Below are 23,496 nucleotides of genomic sequence, written 5' to 3'. Positions count from 1 at the left end.
ACTACAATATATTTTGTTTCAAATTGATCAAATGCTTTAATACCGTTTCACATCTCAGTGTTTAATTGACATTTTAAAACAGGCACTTCCTTAACCTTGTGGTGGAAGCTACGACACTCATCTTTGCTGTCTGTGGTCTCTGGTTGGATCACCAAACAAGTTAGATTCAAAGTCCGATGCTTCGTATAGTATGCGTCTCACTTTAAGTACATTCTGTTTCTTATACAAGTTCAAAATGTCGTAATGTAATACATAAGCATATATTCAGTGACGTAACATAGATTAAGCTTATTCCTGAGCTCTCAGCGCTGCATGTTATCTGTATTAGAGAAAACTAATCATGCGTTCATTACGCTGAAATTTTATATTGATTGAAAATTACTTGCGAAACATGGACACACATATTATATAATTATATAGGTAATTCGAGCTATCTGTATCTATTTTCTCTGTCCCGGCAAAAGAAGTGATTCTTAACTTTCTAGTTTTCTTTTCTATTAATTTTCGTAGTTTTGCTGCAATATGAAGGATCAACAATATTTTTTTTTCCGCTGTACGAATTTTGGATCCGTTTTTACCCTACCTTACCTAGTAAAAGTTATATATATATATATATAAATTTTAAATTTTAGAGGTAGACTATGCTAAGTCACTTTTTGGTCGAAATTGGCTTAACTATACTTTTTTAAAATATACTATGTTCTTTCCAGTGGTGTAATAATGTAAGCCTAAAAGCAACCTATTACTTTGTAACTGCTTAGTATAGTTTGAAAACAGTACTATAGGTCTTAGTTAAGGAACCGGATTTTCGCTTCTCCTGTAAAATTGCGAAATTGTGACTTGGTTTAGTTTACCTCTGAGGTCCAGATATAATAAATTCATAGCCATAATCATAATCAACCATTATCAATCCACTGCTGGATGAAGGTCTTTCCAAGTCTTCTCCACAACTATCTATCTTGACCAATTCTTTTTCAGGTCACTCCCCAGTTGTTCTTGATTTCGTCAAACCTTCTTGTATAAGGACGTTTCCTAGGCTGTTTCTATCTCGTGGTATCCTGTCTAGAATTGTTTTTGTCCATCGATCATAATTTCTTGCAATATGTCCAGCACATTTTCCAGCCCATGCTAAAAATAATTTTATTAGTACCAGTCATTAATTGCCAAATAATTCTTTCTATTTTATACATTTGGCCTACAAATAGTTCAAATCCGCTACTCTTGGAGCACAGAAACGCTAGTTTTTGATCTTTGTGTTGAATCTTTTGTTTCGGGAGAGGCTTGAGGAACGGTAAGAAACCTTTGTGTTGTACGTGTAATGCGAAAAAATGATCATAAATATATTAAGGGAGGGGCTTAAGCCCCATACCTACCCCCTAAATACGCCACTGTACATCAGTCAACCGTTCCCATATTAGCTCACACAGCAACGAAACAAAATTTTGAGTAAAGGCAAAATAACTATCAATATTCGAGACGAGACCGAGACTTTCGAGACTGACCAAGGTCTCGTCTCGATTTATAGAGGACTGTCTCGATCTCGGTCTCGTCTCGGTATGTAAAAGTCCGTCTCGGTCTCGGTCTCTGTCTCGTCTCGAATTATCGAGACGATACCGAGACGATACCGAGACTAGTCTCGGTCTCGGTACCATCCCTAACATCGGGGAAGCGGAGACAATCATGAGTGACAGGTCACGCCGGGTATTAAAGCGCATTGTCACGCAGAACCGCCGTGCCACTGCGGAGCAAGTGACGGAGGAACTCAATCAGCATCTCCCTCACCCTGTTTCGACAATCACAGTCCGCCGCGAATTACATGACATGAACTTACGGGGTCGTGTTGCACGGGCCAAACCGCTCATCAGGGACCATAACGCTTTCGCACGCCGCAAATGGTGCCGCGACCATGCAACTTGGACCGTTGAGGACTGGAAACGTGTGATATGGTCGGATAAGTCATCCTTCACCCTATTCCTAACCACGGGCCGTGTTTATGTGTGGAGAACGCCCAAAGAAGCTTATGATCTGCAGTGTCTCCGCCCAACTGTGAAACATGGCGGAGGCTCGGTGATGCTGTGGGCTGCCATATCATGGTTTTCATTGGGTCCTGTGGTCACATTTAGCGGACGAATCACTGCCAACAATTATGTCGCAATTTTAGGAGACCACTTGCATCCTATGGTCCGGATGTTGTTCCCGGACAATGACGCCATCTTCCAGGATGATAATGCACCCATTCACTCAGCTGGCGTTGTTGCAGCGTGGTTTGAGGAACATCGGGATGAAGTTCAACACCTCCCCTGGCCCGCCCAATCCCCAGATCTCAACATAATTGAACATCTGTGGTCCGTCTTGGAAACACGACTCCAGCGATGATTTCCCCTCCATCCTCTCTCACAGAACTGACTGATGCCCTGCACGAGGAATGGTGTAAAATTCCACTTGCTACCATTCACGACCTCTATGCCTCCATCCCACGTCGCATCAAGGCTGTTCTGAAGGCGAAAGGTGGCCCGACACCATATTAATCTGGTAAGTTGCAATTTCGTTCAGGTGTTTCCATTTTTCGGATCACTATTTGTACCTTAGAGCTGTAGGGAATACCTACACGGAGGAATACCTACGGAACTATCGTCTCTTGTGTGCCAATTGCGAGTGGCTTGCAGAACGCTGTCTTGCAGTTTTATTGTGGAATGGCATCAATTAGCATGGCTGAGTTGTAATAAGCATCTACGCAACTTGTGAGTGATATACATAGTCAGATGCTCTACTGTTACACGTGTAATTGCTGTATAACAGAATGGGAAGTGTTGCGTTCAACGGTAGAGGGTTGTGTCCAGGTATTTAAGGTCGTGTAAAAGTGTAGACGTTGGTGTTTAAGTGAAATTGATTGTGTTAACCTGTACACGCCTGCGCAATGGAAGATTACCCTGTCCACGAGCTGGCAGATATGCAACTCATTTATGGAGTAGCAAGGGGCAATAGCCCAGAGGCGAGGCGTTTATATTGTGACCGTCGCCCTCAAAAGAGAGTAACTTTCCTTGTATTTTTTCACGCCTCCATATGCGACTTCGAGAGAGGGGTCCCTTCAGTTTCTCGTACGTGAAATCGGAGGAAATAGCCCCATATGGACAGCTGAACTTGAAGACAGCGTACGTCGAATGATCAGAGACCGCCTTGAAACTATCATGTGTATGGCGTAAAAATCCACATGCAACTCTAGTAAACGATCAGCAGCAGAAATTTGGTGTGGTATGGTGGATAATTTTGTGGTAGGATCTTATTTATTACCGGCCTGCCTGTGTGGGAGTACGTATCTTTTATTTTTACGTAATTTTCTCCCAAAATTGATAGAACATGTGCCCTTGAACATAAGACAGCAGATGTGATTTCAGTATGACAGTGCACCTGCACATTTTGAGATGAATATGCAGAATTACCTAAATGAAACATTCCCAGATCGTTTGATTGGGAGAGAAAAACCTGTGTTATGCCAACCTCGTTCATTCTACCTCACGCTGCTTGATTTTTTATTTTGGTGATACGTATGAAACTCCGGCCACGACAGTCGAAGAACTTGTAGCTCGATTTAATATAGCTGCGGCAATCATCTACGAAATTTCAGATGTGCTTGACCACACGCGGAAAAATTTGCTTCGCCGATGTCATCTTTGCAATGCGGTCAACGGTCGACAATATCAGACTGTGAACTGTTATTCTTCATAGCTGTCTCGTGTACACATACTGCATTGCACAAATACTGTACAAGATACCTCTGAGTATTAGGGATGCGCTCGAGTCGAGACATGTCTCGAGAAGTCGAGACATGTCTCGAATCTCGACTCGACTCGACTCGAATTCGAGTCGAGACACACTGTGTAAAATTCGAGACGAGTCGAGACAAACGTATTTCTCGACTCGAGTCGAGTCGAGACAGCTGGTAAAAATCTCGACTCGACTCGAATGTCTCGAAAATCTTTCTATAATTTTTAATATTATTTTGAAGAAAGTACTCACTCAGAAACACTCGGCACGAGAATTTCGGAAACTGCAGGACTTGTCAGGTGTTCAAGGAGTGCAAGATCTCATCCTTCCCTCTGGAGAACAGAAAAAGAACGAAAATTTAGATGGCTCACTGACCGTAGTTGAAGTGGTTGGAGTAATAAAACCAGTTAGTATTTCCGCTGTTGTATTGTTGAATTCACAGAAATGTTCAAAAATAAGCAAAACCTGACTCTGCACAAGATGTTTACTTACCCATAGTTTTATTATTGTCAACTGAACCCTGAGTGTGAGGTTATCTGGGATGTTTCTGTCCCTTCTCACTTTACAACTTCAGAGGGGAGGGGGTATGATCGTCAAGGGGACTACTAGTAATACACCGCTAAAAGAAATGCTTCAGGGCTGTGTCGGAAGCGGCATGTTTTGTATATATTTCTTAAAATGTTATCCATTCATAAAGTATAAATTCCCCCTTCCTCCCCTGATTCTCTTTCCAATACAGAGAACCGACTTTTTAAATGAAGAAAGAACCCTGAACCCTCCCGAAAATGATAAAATGAATGATGCGTACAAACAACAAATCTGTGGATAAATCAATCAAATAATGCAGATACATGAGAAGATGATGACGAAGATAACAGTGCTTGATGCCGTGCAGTCCACCACGTGTAAATAGATTTGAAGTGTTCATATTTGTGTATGTGTACGTGTGTATGTGCTTGTTTCTGAGTATTTATATGCGCGTGTATCTTGTAATTGTTATATTAATATCCACTGGATTAAGTGAAAGTATAAAATGGATTTGATGACTGCCAAATTGACGTCACCTCGGTAAGTCATTATTTTTTAATACTTAGTAATATTAAATTAGATTATAGTTTAGCGCCGTTTTCAGGAGCAAAGTTCTACAAGACGTGAACCTACAGTTTAACGTCGGATTTGAAACACATGAGCTTCTACCATGAATCAAACCTCGTTCGAGAAAGGCGCATACGCTAACCACATAGCAACGGGGAGCTCAACATTTAGTAATATGTATATTAAGTTGTAAAATTATATTCGTTTAATTTTCACTAATATAATCTTCACAATGTAAAGCCTTTGCTAGGCACGTTATCTTGTTTAAAAACAAAAAGCCTATCTCTTATGTTTCCGTCTCGGGGTTGGACTGCGGGATGATTGAAATCCGAGAGAGATGTTTTTATTATATTTTGTACAGTAGATCTGCTCCTTCAAAATCTCCGTGTTTGATAAGAATGAACCTCCCTGACTCACGAAAATGTATACGTAATATAACAAACCATGCATATTAAATGCCAGACTAATATAGCAAAAACATTGAAGATGCCCCCCTAGAAAATTTTCTTCAGCCGCCAATGTCTGCAGGTACACAATTTCGCAACTCACTGTCAGTGGGATTCGATGTGGATGTATTCAAAATCCACTGATTTACCCATCAAATTTAAATTTTATAAAAATATTCTCAGTAAATACTAACCCGAGGAGAACTAATTTTTTAATTCCATCGCTAGAGGAGGTTTTCTTTTTTCGGCACGCCGTAATCGTCCGGCACGAAAACTGAAGTTTCTACTGTTTCCCCAGCAAATTTTTTGAGAAAGGGGTCCTCCAGGAGCATTATTTAGGGGGTAATTCCTGCGTTTGTTATATACATATATAGATATAGATTGATATAAATATAGATATACTGCATATATATAAAGATAAGTAGGAGCGGGTCTTTAAAATTAGTTCGGAAAGATAATATGAAAATCTGGCATAATTTGCAAGAATCCATCTAGTCTAATATAAATAAAATAAATAGTTTGTTTGTGTGTTTGTCTGTCTGTATGCGGCCTGGTGACCAGACGAGTGGACCGAGGGTTACCAAATTTTGGTCAGGGGTACCTTGGCCCAGGCCCCAAATCAAGACGAATCTTTTTTTTTTCAAAATTCGAACCAGGGGGCGCTTACAGGGACATGTAAAAGTGGTAGAAAATGGCCAATATCACTGTCGAATTAATAGTTTTCGCGGTCGCTGAAATCAATGGTGAAACTCCGATCGCATTAACTTCCAAATTCATGCTATGCGGCACCGGGCCGGGGGTCACCAAGGGGGGGGATTGAGATATCGAGACATATAAAAGTAATCCACAATGACCGATATTAGTGTCAAATACATCGCTGATCGCTGAGATCAATAGTGACAAATCCATTAGCGATGATTTGCAAATTCAGCTACAATTGTATGTGGGCCGAGCAAATTCAGCGGGGGGTGGAGATGGATACCGAAACATGTAAAAGTAATCCAAAATGACCGATATTAGTGTCAAATCCATAGTTTTCGCGGTCGCTGAGATCAATGGTGACACTTTCATTAGTGATCACTTGCAAATTCAGCTACCATTGTATGCGAGCCGAGAATCAGCGTGGGGTGGAGAGGATACCGAGAGATGTAAAAGTAATCCAAAATGACCGATATTAGTGTCAAATCCATAGTTTTCGCGGTCGCTGAGATCAATGGTGACACTTTCATTAGTGATCACTTGCAAATTCAGCTACCATTGTATGCGAGCCGAGAATCAGCGTGGGGGGGGGGAGAGGATACCGAGAGATGTAAAAGTAATCCAAAATGACCGATATTAGTGTCAAATCCATAATTTTCGCGGTCGCAGAGATGAATGGTGACACTTTCATTAGCGATCACTTGCAAATTCAGCTACAATTGTATGCAGGCCGGGAGTCAGCGGGGGTGGGATACCGAGACATGTAAAAGTAATTAAAATGATCGATATTAGTCTCAGATCCATAGTTTTAGCGGTCGCCGAAATGAGGGTAATACTTCCACAGGGCTTGACTTCCATGCGAAAAATGGGTATATTTAGCTAATATATATATATATATATATATATATATATATATATACTGATCAAAAAAATTAGGTAATCAGATGAAAACTCATGTAAAACTTCTTACGAATAATGTGAGAACACTGTATCTTGTCCAGTTCATATTAAAATCATGAAGGCCCAACGTGGAAACGAACCGTTTGGAACATCTGTGCACGTGATCAGTGACGTGGCGCTACCAGATATCACTTTGTAGTGTAGCGTTGCCAACACATTCCAGCTCCAGGATACCTTTGTTCTCATTGTGTTTAGTGCGTCACTGATCCACGTAGTGAAATTGCGCAACAACGTCATTTGCCAGAATCGTTGGCATGGCGAGCTGTCGGCATGTTGGAAGCTGGTCAGTCACAGCGGGAGGTGGCACATGCCATAGGAGTGGCACAAAGTATGATTTCCCGATTGTGGAATCTATTTCAAACAACGGGAAGTGTTCGAAGAAGACATGGACAGGGCCGCCCACTAGCAACCAAAGCCAGAGACGATCGTTATCTCTTGTTAACAGCCCGTCGAAACCGGCACCAGAATACAACTCGCTCCCGCGAGCTTTCCCAACAACAACAGGACGCACAATATCCACTCAAACGGTCCGCAATCGCCTTCTAGAAGGTGGTCTGTACGCACGTAGGCCTATGGTGTGTCTCCCATTAACTCCACGACACCGTGTTGATCGAAAATCGTAGGCGGAGGAACATCGTTGGGTGGGGACGCAATGAATGGGGCAATGTTTTGTTCTCTAATGAGTCTCGATTCAGTGTGGAGCCTGATAATCGACGTGTTTTCATCTGGAGAGAGTCTGGAACACGACACAATCCCATGTTTGTGCGAGAAAGATCCCAGTATCATGGTGGTGGACTGATGGTGTGGGCAGGAATCAGCATTGGTGGGCGTACTGATCTCCACATCATCCGAAATGGCTCTTTGACGGCTCTCAGATATAGGGATGAGATCCTGAAAACTCTTGTTCTTCCTTATGCTGGTGCCATTGGTGATTCGTCCCCTTTCATGGATGACAATGCTCGTCCTCACAGAGCTCGGATAGTGGATGAGATGCTGGATGCTGAGGGTATCGCTCGAATGAAGTGGCCAGCATGCTCTCCGGATCTCATTCCAATTGAGCATGTCTGGGATATGCTTGACAGACGAATTGCCGCTAGGCCAGTAAATCCAACAACCATTCCAGAGCTGGAAGTCGCTCTTCTGGATGAGTAGCACAACATCCCCCAAGAACTCATCGATAATCTGATTGAATCCATGCCACGCAGGTGCGAGGCTCTATTAGCTATTCGAAGTGATCATATGACATATTAAGGAACAATCAGTGTTGTTGCCTTGCCTGTTTGTGAACAGTTCGAGAGGTGCACACATGACCGTCTTGTGTCATGAGTCATGTGAACAAGGTTTTCCGTGCCCAAACACCAGAATGTGCCCCATTTTTCTAGTGCATCTTAAAGCATTCCTTCTTGTATGATATATATGAGTCAAACACAAGCTTATTCATACCTTATCTTAAGGTCTTGTGTGATATTTCAGCTGAACCCCTAATTTTTTTGAGCATTATATGTATATAATGGCGGATCCAGGATATGATCAAGGGAGGGGATAAACCATAGTTTGCAGTTTTATCCAGTGTAAAGCAGGATTGAAGGGGGGCTATAGCCTCCTTGGATCCGCCTCTGTCTCTCTCTCTCTCTCTCTCTCTCTCTCTCTCTCTCGATATATATATATATATATATATATATATATATATATATATATATATATATATATATATATATATATATATATATAGGTAGATAGATATATACATATGATCGAAAATGACCTCGAATCCATACTCGCTTCGAACAGAAGATACTGTTTAAATCCACAAATTCAGCCTCATTAGTACTCTAAGGGGAATGGTGACATGTAAAGATAATTGAAAATTATCAATATTAATGTCAAATTCATAGTTTTGGGGCTCCACAAGTTCATTGGTGACAGTTTTGGTGCCCTTTGTGTCCAAAATGAAACGTATTCTCCCCGTGCGAAGAACGGATATTCTGCTAGTCTGTTATAATAACTAATGGAAGTTTCACTTAATGTATTTCTCGCTGCTCAAATTTACTCACTTGTGCGGTATATGTGTGTAAAGTAGAATTAAAACCTGTTGTTTTAAGTATTTTTCCGTTAGCAAAATACGTTGTATATACAGTAGGACGTCGATAATCTTAACGTCAAAAATCCGAACGCGGTCCCTAGAAGCTTTTCACATTTTGTCTTAACGCTAGCGATAAACAAACAATAGCGTGTCCGTCGACGTTATGTGAAGTCAGTGTTTTTACAAAAGTTCATTTATATGTAATTGTTTGTCATGTATTTTTATTTTAATTTTTCTTAGGCCTATAAGTTTTAAGTGTGACTTACAACAACAGTGTTATTTTGAGTACAAGCAGGTTCTTCAGAAACATTAAATGTAAGTAGCCTTACGTACCTGTATTGTAATTACTGTATGTTCTGAATAACCACTGTATCGATAGAAGAACATACCGTACAGTATATGTAAGCCTAAATGGCATTTTCTTGGTCATTTTCGAAAATCCGAACTACCTGTGGTCCCAATTAGTTCGGATTTTCGACTTCCCACTGTGTATGTTGCAGACATATTACAGCAAGTAAGATTACTAGCATCAGGCCAATAAATAGTTTTTAAACTATATTTTCTTGTTTTTGCCAATATTTCCGAACATATTATTTTTTCTAATGGTTTCAAAATTTCCCGAATTTTACATAGAACAATGAAGATATCTCTACGAAATATATGTTTGATTTAACATATTAACTAAAATGAAGACTACAGGGGAAAAGGGAGGCAAGTCATGATTTCATAATTTTACACGGGAGCAATTTTAAAATTTGAAACCAAATAACCTTCATTTGTCTTTATATATCTTTCAATGACTGCATATAATCGAAAAAACATATATTTCTTTGTTATGAAATGCAATAATAGGTAACTGTTGTCAATAGAATCAAACACAATAAAAAAAATAGTTCCAAGTGTAAGCTTTTACAGCAGAAGAGGGAGGTAAGTCAACAAGTCTGTTATGGTTGTAGCCAAGTAATCACGTTATTGTCCCAACATTTGTTTGCTTCGTAAGTTTGGTTCATGAGGGAGATTCATGTAGTAGATTTGAACCTCGTCAGAACAAAAAGTTTTCCGTTCTTGGAGGTCTTTAAACTTCTCTTCTGTTATCGGCAGACGACCCTGGTATGCTCTAGGAGGATAGCGAAATTCATTGGGGTTCATATCACCTACAAAGCTTCTTCCTGATCTCTTCTTGCACACAACAGTGGAGATCCATGCAGCATTGTACAATTCCCGGTGGATGATCAGGCGTGGATGGTGTGCTTGAACTTTCAATTCCCTTATTGGCCTGGTTGGTATAGGACACTTCTGAAGGTAGTAGTCATCAAGGAAGCTACTCCAATCTCTGATCATTCCGTCGTCTACTTCTATAGCAGTGAATGGTTCAGGTTTCACTCTTGCACGTCGGAACACTTCAACCCAGTCCCGAGGGATTTCTGTCACATTTTTTTGTGTTTATCAATCCCATGTCCTTGTCGCATTCCAGATATGAATGCCCTCGTATTGGAAATGTAACTCGAACAGACTGTAGGCGTTTCTGCTCATGAACAATATAGTGTAAGTATCGGAACAGGGTGTAATTTTTGTTCTGCCCAGCTGCAGAGTCACAGAAGATATTTAAATGCCGGACTTCTGGGCTTAGAATGTTTGTAATGTATTCATTAAGAAAAGATGTTACTTCATTGGCTCCTTTCCTGCCATCAGTTTCAGGATATACATAGAAAATAGCCTTGTTGTCAGACAGTTGGTGAATGTTGAAGGAAAAAACGCTCAACTGTCGCTTATAATAAACCATGTTAGTAGAAATATTTGGGCAGGGTAGATTTTTTTGGAAATCTAAGGAAACTAATTCAGTCCGAGGATCCTTTCTACTCGTCTTTCTTGCTTCTCTCTTGCGATTGTAAAAAGTCTCGACTCTATGAATGTGACTTTTATTTTGAGTTTCGAGAAACGTGATCTTCTCTTCTAACTGGTGCTTTTCCTCTTCATTTGCTGTACTCAGCTGGGATAAGAGTGATTTCTTTTTTGCAAGAAACTCATCACAAGTACTGCATGAATCACTTCTGGGATACCCGAAGGAGATATTGAACCGTGTATTGAAAATCATACGGTATGTTTCATAGGACACTAGATTGTCTGGATTCCGTTCCTTATACATGTTATACATTTTAGTAATGCTTAGTTCTTCAGGAAGGTACAACTTCTGTGTACTCTTTCTGCTATAATGGCTTTCACGGCCCTTAAATGATGCGATGTGACCTACAACTAGCTTTTCAGTTTCTGCTGATAATTTATTGTGCCGGTTATTGTGTTTGCCACGCATGTCGATGCCTATTTGTGTATTACTTTTTTATGGATTTCTGGATATTTTCGAGTCTATTTTTAGAAATGCCATGCAAAGCTCTTTGACACACTTCAATTTCTTTTGCATCATTCCCATCTGAAACCTTTACCTTGTATGTGAAACTTTTAGATCGAAAGATGGCAACTCGTTCATCTTTTCGTGGCCTCCTCTGTTTAATATCGTGGGATGTAATTAAACCAAGCAAATGTAAAGTTTGTTTCTCTCAACACTGTAAACCATTAAAGTCATTGATGATTTTATTTTGCTGCTTTACTTCAATACCGTTGAAACACTAACCTACAATTACAGGGATCACCAATCTCATGAGACTGGGCTCTCAGTTTTTTGTTTGCATCCTTGATCCTACCAAAACTCTTCTTCTTCTTCTTACTACTTTGATACGATACACATGGTTCTTGTTCACCATCACTGTCTGCACAGGTATTTGAATCCATGTTGTAAGTTAACTAACACACATTACAATTGTCAAAACAACACTATGCAGATGTAGACCTTTGTCTTACGCAAACACACACAACAATGCACCATATAAATGGCCATCCAGCAGTGTTGCCACACGTAATACTTACCACACTCCAGAGAGCTACATTCTAACAGCTGCAATAAAATGACTTACCTCCCTTTTCTCCTGTTTACTACTGACTTACCTCCCTCTTTCCCTGTAGGTGCAATTTTCAATATGAAATTTCTCTCTGATTAGCCTTCCCTTTGCTCTGCAATTTAGCCCATACAAAATACACCGCTAACGCTATATGGTCTTGTCCTTAATTCATTTTATCCCAGTTACTGACTTACCTCCCTTTTCCCCTGTAGTCTTCAAATGATTCTGTGATTAACTAAAATGATGATTCTCATAATACCCAAATTTTCCGTTTTTTCCCCAGCTCGGGAAAACGGTAAAAAAACTGTTTCTTTACCCAAAATTTCCGTTTTTTTCACAGGCCTTCACAACACTAGTCTGAACACACAGTGCACCGAACACTCCTAACGATGGCGAATGTTAACACCACGACATCGTCAACTACAACTGAAATGAACACGTGACCATCGCCACTAGACCTTGGCACAATGCTAGAGCGTTGCATTGTCTGATGAATCCCGATACCTTCTTCATCATGACGATGTGAGGGTGCTAATCCGTCGTGTTCAAAGGGAACAGCTCCTTGACATCTGTACTGCGGGACGGAGACAAACTGGCTGCGGCTTAATTATTATCTGGGGAACATTCAGGTGAGCATCTGTGTGTCTAGTGGAGCTCGAGCAAGGCACCATGACGGCCGGGGCGTCGCACAGGGCTTGCAGACTACGTACACCCCTTCATGAAGGCCATGTTTCCCATCGGTAACGGTATTTTTCGACAAGATAATGCACCATGTCACAAGGCCAGGAGTGTGATGGAGTGGTTCGAGAAACACAGAAGTGAATTCCAAGTGATGTGCTGGCCCCTAAACTCTCCGTATCTGAACCCAATCGATCAGGGATGTGATTGAACGTGACGTGAGAGCGCATCACCCCCTCCCCGGAATTTAAGGGAATGACCTGTGTGTGCATATGTGGTGCCAACTCTCTCCAGCGACCCACCGAGGAACATTGCGACCATGCCAAGACGCGTTGCCGTTGTTATTCGTGCCAAAAGGTGGCCATACTAACAATTAGGTAGGTATTCATAATGGCCTGGCTGATGTGTGTGTATATTTTAACTCGTATATTTTGTCTCGACTCGAGTCGAGACAGCGACTGTCGAGTCGAGACACGAGTCGAGACAACATTTTCTCGAGACGAGTCGAGACAGGCTTAAATCTCGACTCGACTCGACTCGTGCGCATCCCTACTGAGTATTTCACAGTTATCCTACTTTGTACGAAACAGAATAAATCGATAATTTGAAATTGTATTTCTATCTTTCCGTGTGCAACACGCGCAACACCTTGAGTATCGTCGAATTCCATTCCTTCTGTACTCGTAGTTATTATCGTCCACGGATTTACGCATTACGGGGAGGAAATCTTTTAATGCAGCTTACTTTGGCTCAAATTATATTCACATAATTTGTGGGAATCACTGTTGTTATGTGAAGAATCCCTTATACTCTAGTTCATCATACATGATCTTTTGCCCCTGACTGTCTTATGCACAGTCATTATAAACCTACTCTGGATCAAACTTATTTTTTCCATTTTTACACACTCTTAAGTTGAACAGGAAGGCGTTCATTGATCATCCGTTACCATTAGCATAGAAGTTATAATTGTGATAAGCTAAAGACTTCGTTTCATTTAAATTCTTCTTCCGAGTCCAGGAATCACCTCCAGACGTTCATTACATTAATTAAGTTACACCCTATATATATAATGATAAAAAAAATAATACCGTTATTAGTGTCGATGAAATAGTATTTGGAGTCACTCAGACGAACAGTAACACTTCCGATGCAGTTTAAATCCATACTCAGATACCATTTCCCTTTATGCTCAAAATGAAACTATTCTCCCCGTGTCAGGAACGGGTATTCTGTTAATAATTTATTATTAAACATCACACCATAAAATACAAAGTGTATCACGTAATGTACACGTTATACTGTTACTTGCTTAATGTATAAATGGAGGATGAAGGACTATTATTGGATCAAAAGATCCAATATATTTCAGACAAAAAATTTCTTGTAGGCTTTATATTTGGAGAACAACATATAGTGTACCCAAACCTAAACTATGACTGAACTCACAAGGAAGGGTCACGCAGTGGCTCCGCTGAGATCCGAATGAGACAATTGTGTTTGCATTTGAAATGCTATAACTAGATGAATCCCAAAGTTATACGTGCCACCGGGAGGAATATCATGAGTTACAACATATTTTGTAATGTAAGAACTAAAAAAAAAAAAAAAAAAAAAAAAAAAGACATGGCAGAATAGTTTGAACCGAGTCATTTGTTCGGAAACGGTTGGGTAAGTGGAAAACTCGGCCAACACGTATCCCATCATTTTCAACGACAAACTTTTTGGGGTAAAAAAACTTTGTCCCAGGGTCCCCCGCAGGGTCCCAGACGGGGTCCAACTCAAAATTTTCAAATACCTGTGCAAGGGGGGTTAAGTGGCACATCATTTGAAAGCTGTTGTAAAATGAAAGAAAATGCAGCAGGTCTCGACTCTCTACAACAACCCTGTGCAAAATGGCGACGGGTCAAAATGTAAACAAAAACTTAATTGAAAAGTCCATGGTCACCCCTATAAATCGGAAATGGTGAGACAAATGTGAAAACAGAAAAGGATGTGTGGTATTATTTTCCAAGTATAACGATTTAAGTGAAAACGTCTTGTCCCAGGGTCCCCACATGGTCCCAGGTGGGGTCCAACTAAAAAATTTCAAATGGCAAGAGAGGTAGGACATCGTTTGAAAGCTCTTGTTAAGTGAAAGAAGATGGAGCACGTCTCGACTTTCTACGACAACCCTGTCCAAAATTGCGGTGGGTCAAAATGTAAACAAATTGGAAAACAATCCAAGATGGCCGCTTAAAACCTATGTCGAAAGGATAAGCATACCAAACTGCTGAAGCTAGGAAAACAAATTTGGCATTAATGTTGATAGTAAGTGACTAAAATATGCAAAATGTTCAAAAACGCGACATCTTGAGTTCAAAATGCCGCACTATGTATCGAACGCATATCCAGCTCACACCACTGGTGTTGGAGAAGTGAACGTTTATGGTTAATAGTCCACAAAATATCAAAGAGTATAATCTGTAATGCAATATGGCTGCCAGCGTGAAAAATGAGTTTGTATATAAACATGTTATTTCTTGGAATACTGTGACCAAGCCAACAAAGTTTGACGCAGTTCGATGTACTGAAATGACTGACATATGTTTGGTACTACTTGCCAATCTTGCAAATGATTTTTTTTTATTTGGTATTGTTTGAAGTATTGAGATCAAACCAACGAATGACATACAAATGTAACCATCACGAATACGTTACAATAGAGCCTCCAACCTACTGGTGCAGCAAGTTCTTTCTGTATGAACTACGTATGACAAAATTAAAAAAATACCCGAAGGTGTTCAACTTTTTTTTTTACTATGAGTAGAAAGTCATAGTTGTGTGTTCATCGCATATTCGTTATATTCAAGTAAATAATGCCGAGAGAACTGTGACGAACGTGCATTAAGAAGAAACCATATATATGTTGTTACCGAATGAAATAATAGTTGAAGTGAATCGAAATTCAATTGTAGTTTAGTTAGTCTTCCTAGTATTTCTAAATACATAATAGAGAAAAATAGAGATTTAGATTTGTACTGTTATGAATGACAGGTTTTAAGCACCTTGGATTCAAGGTGGCCATATTTTTCAATTAAGCTTTTATTTACATTTTGACCCGCCATAATTTTGGACAGGGTTGTCGTAGAAAGTCAAGACTTGCTCCATCTACTTTCATTTAACAAGATCTTGCAAACGATGAGCTTCTTAACCTCTCTTGCCATTTGAAACTTTTTAGTTGGACCCCACCTGGGACCCTGTGGGTACCCTGGGACAAGACGTTTTCTCTTAAATTGTTGTACTTTGAACATAATGCCAGACTTCCTTCCTATTTTCAAGTCTCACCATTTCCGATTTATAGGGGTGACCATGGACTTTTCAATTAAGTTTTTGTTTACATTTTGACCCACCGTCATTTTGCACACGGTTGTTGTAGAGAGTCAAGACTTGCTGCATTTTCTTTCATTTTACAACAGCTTTCAAATGATGTGCCACTTAACCCCCCTTGCCATTTGAAAATTTTGAGTTGGACCCCGTCTGGGACCCTGCGGGGGACCCTGGGACAAAGTTTTTTACCCCAAAAAGTTTGTTGTTGAAAATGATGGGATACGTGTTGGCCGAGTTTTCCACTTACCCAACCGTTTCCGAACAAATGGCTCGGTTCAAACTATTCTGCCATGTATTCTCTTCTTCTTCTTTTTTTTTTTTTTTTTTTTTTTTTTGTAGTTCTTGCATTACAAAATATGTTGTAACTCACGATATTCCTCCCGGTGGCACGTATAACTTTGGGATTCATCTAGTTATAACATTTCAAATGCAAACACAATTGTCTCGTTCGGATCTCAGCGGAGTGCCTGAAAAATACGAAAACTCGATTTAGGGGCCATTCAAAAATTCTGTTGCCCTTGATCCAAAAAATCTAATATATTTCATTCAATAAAAAATAGATCTTGTACGTCTTATATCTGAAGAACTACATATAGTGCAGCCAAACCAAAACCATCACTTGACTCAGCATGATGTGCTTATTCCGAAAGAAATACGAAACCTTGATTTAGGGACCGTCCAAACGTTTGTAGCCCCTGATCCAAAAAGTCCAATATATTTCATTCAATCAATAATTTTATTGTATGTCTTATATATGGAGAACTACATATACTGTAACCCAACCCAAGATATCACTTAACTCAGTGTGATATGCTTATTGCGTAAAAAATATGAAAAGTCGATTTAGGGACCGTTTCAAAAATTTTGTGGCCCGTTATAAAAAAAATCCAAAATATTTCATTAATCGAAATTTTTCTTGTACTCCTTATACCTGGAGAACTACATATCTGGAGAAAACTCGATTTAGAGACCGTTCGAATATTTTATGGTAACTGATCCAAAAATATTAGCCAAGATCATAATATTTTGATCCATTTTTTAGATCATTCCTAAAATTCTTGTTTTTATCCAATCTTTCTTTTAAACAGTATCACTCTCTTTGTTCTCAATTTGAAATGTATCAAGCAATTATAAAGCATTGCTTATTATCCAATTTGTATTCGGTGTAGAGCTTCAATTTTCTCAAAGTTTCAAATAAGATAATGAAATATGATTTACTATCGGAATTCGTGTCAGGTATTATTATTACTTTTATTGGTGTTTCCCTTTCTTTCAATTGTTAAAACAAGAAACTTCCTTGCACTGTCATAAAATATGTGCTCTTTTCCAATAGCATAATAAGTGCTCATATAATTTTAAACTTTGAAATTAAGAATTGAATCAGTACAAGAAGTACAATTTGGATAACGAATGATTTATAATTGATGTTTAGTGGCGTACTGAAGGAAAGGGATTAAGGACTTTGAAACCCCCCTTGAGCAAGGTATTATGCAAAATTAAGCACGTTTATCATATTAGCACGTTTATATATATAAACACTTGATATTATATAAACTTGTGTTCCTAAAGCCCCTGAACCCCCTAAACATTTGCGTAGGGTACTGATTGTGTTTCTCTTATTATTTTAACCGTTTTATGCTTTGAACGAAATTTGAAGTGCAGGGACCCTGTGAAGGTGACCACCTTTACTATCAAAATTTCTTTAATGGTTCTCAGTTTTTCTTCAAAACAATCAATAACGAACGAAAAATAAATGATTGAGTTTGATTTTGAATTGAAATTTGAAATACCACTAAAAAGTTGGCCCACCCAACCTTATTTTGTAAATGCCTCTTAATAATTTTCAAAACAAACTATTTTCTCTTCAAACCAATCAATAAGAAAGGAAAACACGTTATTAGCTTGAGTATTGAATCGATATTTAAGAGCAGAAAAAACAGTATGAAGTTGACCACCAAATGTATCCTGCAAATAGATATATTTTACTGGCTGTTTTGAAACAAGTGATTTTTTCTTCAAAATAAGCAACCCGCCCCGAAACAAATCACCTTCATCAACATTATTTCTTAATTATATTCTTATGTTTTTCGAATCAAATTACTTTTCTTCCAAACAAGCAACAACAAATCCATATCAAACGATTGATTTTGGTCTTGAATCGAAATTTGTAAGTAAAGGAGTCAGATTGAATTTGATCACATTCTAAATTTATTTTGTAAATCTCTTTCTCTATTTTTTCGAAACAAGTGATTTGCTCTAAAAAAACAACCAATAAGAAACGCTTGGCTTCGGTTTTGATTCGAGACTTTAAAGTGGAGCCAATATGAAATTCCATCACCCATTTCTCTTGAAAAGACTCTTTATGTTTTTCGAAACAGACTATTCTTTTTCAAAATAATTAATAGCATACGCATATCAAACAATTGATTTTGATTTTCGATCAAAATTTTAAGTGGAGGAACAAGGGTAAATTTGGCCATATACCAACTTTATTTTGTAAACATCTCTTTATGTTTTAAGAAAGATACGATTTTTACTATTTTTTCTTCAAAAAAGTCAATAACAAACGAAAAACAAACGGTTGGCTTCCGATTTCAATTCGAAATTTGAAAGGAGGCAACTTCACATAGGTGCATTGATTCCCTTAAAAAATTCCAAATTTCCAAACACAAATTATAAGCCTACAGTTTTAAAATTGCAGTTACATGTACATACTTCAACTTAGTATACATAAACAATTACAGCATTATAAAAATATCAGACAAATAATATTATTTATTCGGTATTGAAAACCTCGAATCAACTATTGGAGTTATTTAGCGTCATTTTTTTTAATATCACAAAATTAAAGGTGTGGGACATGGATATTACGAACAGTATTTTTATACAATTTATATATATATATATAATTTTTAAAAATAGACCATTTAGAATTATTTATTCTTACAATTTTTTATATCCACAAATTCAAGGTGAGGGATATGCGATATTGATATATTCAGAAAGTGTTGACCACCCTACAGAATGTCGATCCTATGCCGTTTCGGTCCTGTGCCGTGTCGATCCTATGCCGTTTCGGTCCTGTGCCGTGTCGATCCTGTGCCGTTTCGGTCCTATGCCGTGTCGGCCCTGTGCCGTTTCGGTCCTATGCCGTGTCGATCCTACGCCGTTTCGTTCCTATGCCGTTTCGATCGTATGACGGTTCTCTCCTATATATCCTTAAGAAAATAATTGTTACTTAATATTGCGTAATTATAAAATAATGTATTTTTTATTATTTCGATCGTATGAAAGTTCTGCTGTCGATCCTATGCCGTGTCGGTCCTGTGCCGTTTCGGTTCTGTGCCGTGTCGATCCTATGCCGTTTCGGTTCTGTGCCGTGTCGATCCTATGCCGTGTCGATCCTACGCCGTGTCGGCCCTACGCCGTGTCGGTCCTGTGCATGTAACCCCTTATTGCACGTAATTATTGGTATAGGAAAGGCATAAATTCAGTAGGAGTGACCATTAATCAATATTGGCTGATGCCCTATGTTAGAATCGGTATTTCAGTTGCCATGGCAACGAAGAGACATGGCATACCATGGATCACACTGTATAACAAGAAAGTTGGAATCAGTTTACTTAGGCCTATATGCTCCATGAGACCAAAGCCTTTCTTATCTAGTGAAGAAGAGAATGTCTTAGAGAGATGAATTTTTGCAATGCAAATGAGGCAGTATCCTGTTGCGAAAGACGAATTGCAAGACAGTGTAGCTCAGCTTCTATAAGAGTACAAAAAATCAGGAGAGAGTTCTAAACTTCATGAAAATCTAAATAAATTTTCATTATAAGCCCAAGATTCCGGCGTTAGAGTACAAAGAGGGAGCAGAGAATGAGTAACGACATATACTGTAAATCTTTCACAGAGTACAGGTAATTAAATGGTCTGGGCGTAGGAGTTTATGCTGCACTACAAACCACATTCTTGTTTCTTTTTTCCATCTCATTCCTCTATATTCATTTCATTCTATTTCTCCTTTTTCTCCTCTATTTTCGCGATCAAGGAAAATATAAAACACGAAACAGGAGATGCAGTAAACGAAAATTTGACAAACCAATGTGGATTAATTGATACATTTCTTTATGCAAAGGATAATAATAATATTAATAATAATAAATTAATATTGTAAAGAAAGAGTAAAATTGTTGAAAATAGTGACAGATTGGTCTAAGACGTTATATATTTCCTCAGAATACATCTTGCAAAATGAAAATATCAATTATTAATTTGTGAAACGTCCTGAATAGTACTTATTTATTTTTTTTAAGGCTTCCTTCCTTCTTATACAAATTGCGATAACCTTATCATTACTTCACCGGATGTGTAATTTCTTTTAATTAAAAACTCGGCAAAGCAGATCTCTTCTCCATAGTAATATATTTTTGTTTATACACGTATTGCGTTTTCATGATTCCTTAATTCTTTCTCTCCTTTTTGTGCGTACGGTCCAGGATTCGATCCTCGACGAAATAAATTTGTGTTACACAACATCGTGTCCGTAGTTTTTTTTGTTGTACTTCCGTTTCCTCCCATATTCTCATTCCACTAATTCTATCATTATCATTCACTTGCCTTAATCATCCGTCTCCCTTAGAATAAAGAGCATAATCGTGGGACGTTAAACTGAAATATTTCTTTTCATATTTGCTCTTCTTCTTCTTCTTCTTCTAAGCTCTTTTCCCGGTTAGCTGGTGTTGGTTTTTCGGATTGCTGCTCTCCACCTGTTTCTATTTTGTGTCATATCCACTCCACCATATCGTTCTTAACAATATCTCACCATTTCTTCTTTAGCCGGCCTCGGGTTCAATTCCCATGCAGTTCTATAGCATGCTTGGTCAGCTACGTACTTCAAAGGTCTTCTTACGAGCCCAAACCACCTCAATCTACTTTCTTGCAGTTTTTCTACTATTGGTCTCACCGTTACTGTTCCCCAGGTCACTTCATTCTTAATTTTGTCCTTCCGAATTACTCCACATATCCACCACAGCATCTTGATCTCAGCATACATCTCCTGTTCATCTCTCTTCTTCGTCGTCCAAGACTTCGCTGCATACAATATGGTAAGTCTCACTATGGTTTTGTAAACTTTTTCTTTAAGGCGTATTGGTACCCTACGGTTACACAATACTCTTGCCACTTCTCTCTGTTTTGTCCAACCTCTGCTAATTATCATGTTTACATCTATTTTTGCATTTTCCTGTAGTATTGATCCCAAATATTTGAATTTCCTTCTCATTACAACCTCGTCTTTGTCCAGTCGCATTCTTGAATTCTCAATCACATTTCTCCTTAAAAGACAATGTAAATATTCTTGTCTTGGTTTGTAACAATAATTTGTAGAAATATGTATATATTATTAAGAATAATGATCTGTATTTTATAATATCATTTCCTATGGTCTCTATCGTATGGTATTTGCTTTTTGTGCTATTATGTAACCTAAAACGTTATATAAATAAATTGGTGCCAAATTCACGTGAGTTTTCGAGATTAGTTGAAGTAAAGTAAGCCAATCTCATATTTGAAATTAAAATTATACTGTAGGATGTCGATAATCCGAACGTCAAAAGTCCGAATGCGGTCCCTAGAAGCTTTTCACATTTTGTCTTAACGTTAGTGATAAACAAACAATAGTCCGTCCGTCGACGTTGTGTGAAATCAGTGTTTTTACAAAGGTTCATTCATATGTAATTGTTTGTCATACATATTTTTATTTTTACTTTTTCTTAGGCCTATAAGTTTTAAGTGATTTACAAGATCGGTGTTATTTAGAATACGAGCAGGTTCTTCAGAAACATTAAATATAAGTAGCCTTACGTACGGTATTGTAATTACTGTATGTACTGAATAACCACTGTATCGATAGAAGAACATACCTTACAGTATATATAAGCCTAAATAGCATTTTCTTGGTCATTTTCGAAAATGCGAACAATTTGAAAATCCAAACTAGCTGTGGTCCAAATTAGTTCGGACTTTCGACTTCCTGCTGTATTTTATGGTACTCTGAAATAAGAAAGTGTATAGCTTTACCATGACGAGTGTAACAAATAATGGTGAGATCCTGGAGATCGTATTGAAGAAATTAACACGACGACAGAATCCATGTCTAGTGTACTTGATATGTTTCGACAATTAGGGCAGCAATTAAACTCCATAACACATCGAATGGATATAATGACTCAGCAGGTGTATACACGAATAGAATAAATAACTCATCAAGTAGCTGAGCAGGTAGATACACAAATTGAACGCATGCGCCAATAATTAAATACGAAATTTTAAAGGACTGACAACAAAATGGAATTGATACTACCGAAATTTAAGAGCACACAAGGTTCGGTTAATAGAGTGAACATTTAATCAAATAAACTTCAAGAGGATGTACAGATTCTTAAAGAAAAACTTGGAGCTTAAGTTGATAAACGCATCCCAGTGGAGAATGCAACAATTCCCAACTTCCAGTTCCTGAGTTGCAGGAAGATCATCATTCCCCAATCTATACACAAGCAGCCTCCAAGAAAATCAGTACTTTGCTCTATGAAATATTTTAAATAAATATTACGCTGAAATGTAATTTTAATTAAAACTGGCCGTATATTCTCCTTTACTATTGTGCAATGTCAATCATAAGTTGTCAATAGTAACACTTAAAAGTAATTTATGTAATACTTAATGAAGACATTTCAAAGAAAAGTTATCGTTAACATATATTATTAGATCAGATATATTTGCCCTCTTCCCCCTGACAAACTTGAACACAAACAACATAGGTAAGTCTATAATTCAAACAAAACGCACATTCTTTCATAAAATTCTTAGAACTTTTACACAATTTTAGCAAAACATATTTATAACAAGTGAAAAGAGAATATAATTCACTTTTTCAGTATTGACTGATTGGGCTATCGCACACTACGCCACTTCGTGTGTCGAAGACGCGCCACATACTGTGTCGTCGCGTCGCTAATATTTGACACACACCCGCGACACCCCAGATGCTAGATCTTACTTCACGTGTCGCGGGAATGTGACACTTTTATTTATTTATTTATTTATTTATTTATTTATTTATTTATTTATTTATTATTATTATTATTATTATTATTATTATTATTATTATTATTATTATTATTATTATTATTATTATTTTAGCCAGAAGAAGGATGGATTCAAACGAGGAATGTTTATTGCTTGCGCTACTGCTAAATAAAAGAGAAAAAGTGAAAAATATTGGAGATATCCAATTGTGGAATTGAGAAGAGTGCAGGCAGTCTTGAAACTTGTTTCACCAGCTTCGTAAATGTGAAGCTAAAATTTTTCAGTACTTTAGGATGTCCATAGCATCGTTTGATGAACTCTTGGAGCATCTCTCATCTACTATTGAAAGGCAAGTAAAAAAGCT

At 38.2% G+C, this 23,496-nt stretch overlaps 1 protein-coding gene across 1 annotated transcript; it reads right to left on the bottom strand.

Annotated features, from left to right (window-relative positions):
- Positions 1–20,853: 20,853 nt before the first annotated feature.
- On the bottom strand, positions 20,854–21,354 carry LOC145660910 (uncharacterized). Its single transcript, XM_081726343.1, has one exon. The coding sequence runs from the start codon at positions 21,352–21,354 to the stop codon at positions 20,854–20,856; it is 501 nt and encodes a 166-aa protein (XP_081582469.1).
- Between the last annotated feature and the right edge of the window lie 2,142 nt (positions 21,355–23,496).

This window comes from Thermobia domestica, chromosome 9, assembly GCF_964235325.1.
Source record: "Thermobia domestica chromosome 9, izTheDome1.hap1.1, whole genome shotgun sequence".
Taxonomy (NCBI): Eukaryota; Metazoa; Arthropoda; class Insecta; order Zygentoma; family Lepismatidae; genus Thermobia; species Thermobia domestica.
Note: the sequence above shows the minus strand (reverse complement) of the source record. Positions and strands in the feature narration are given on the sequence as shown.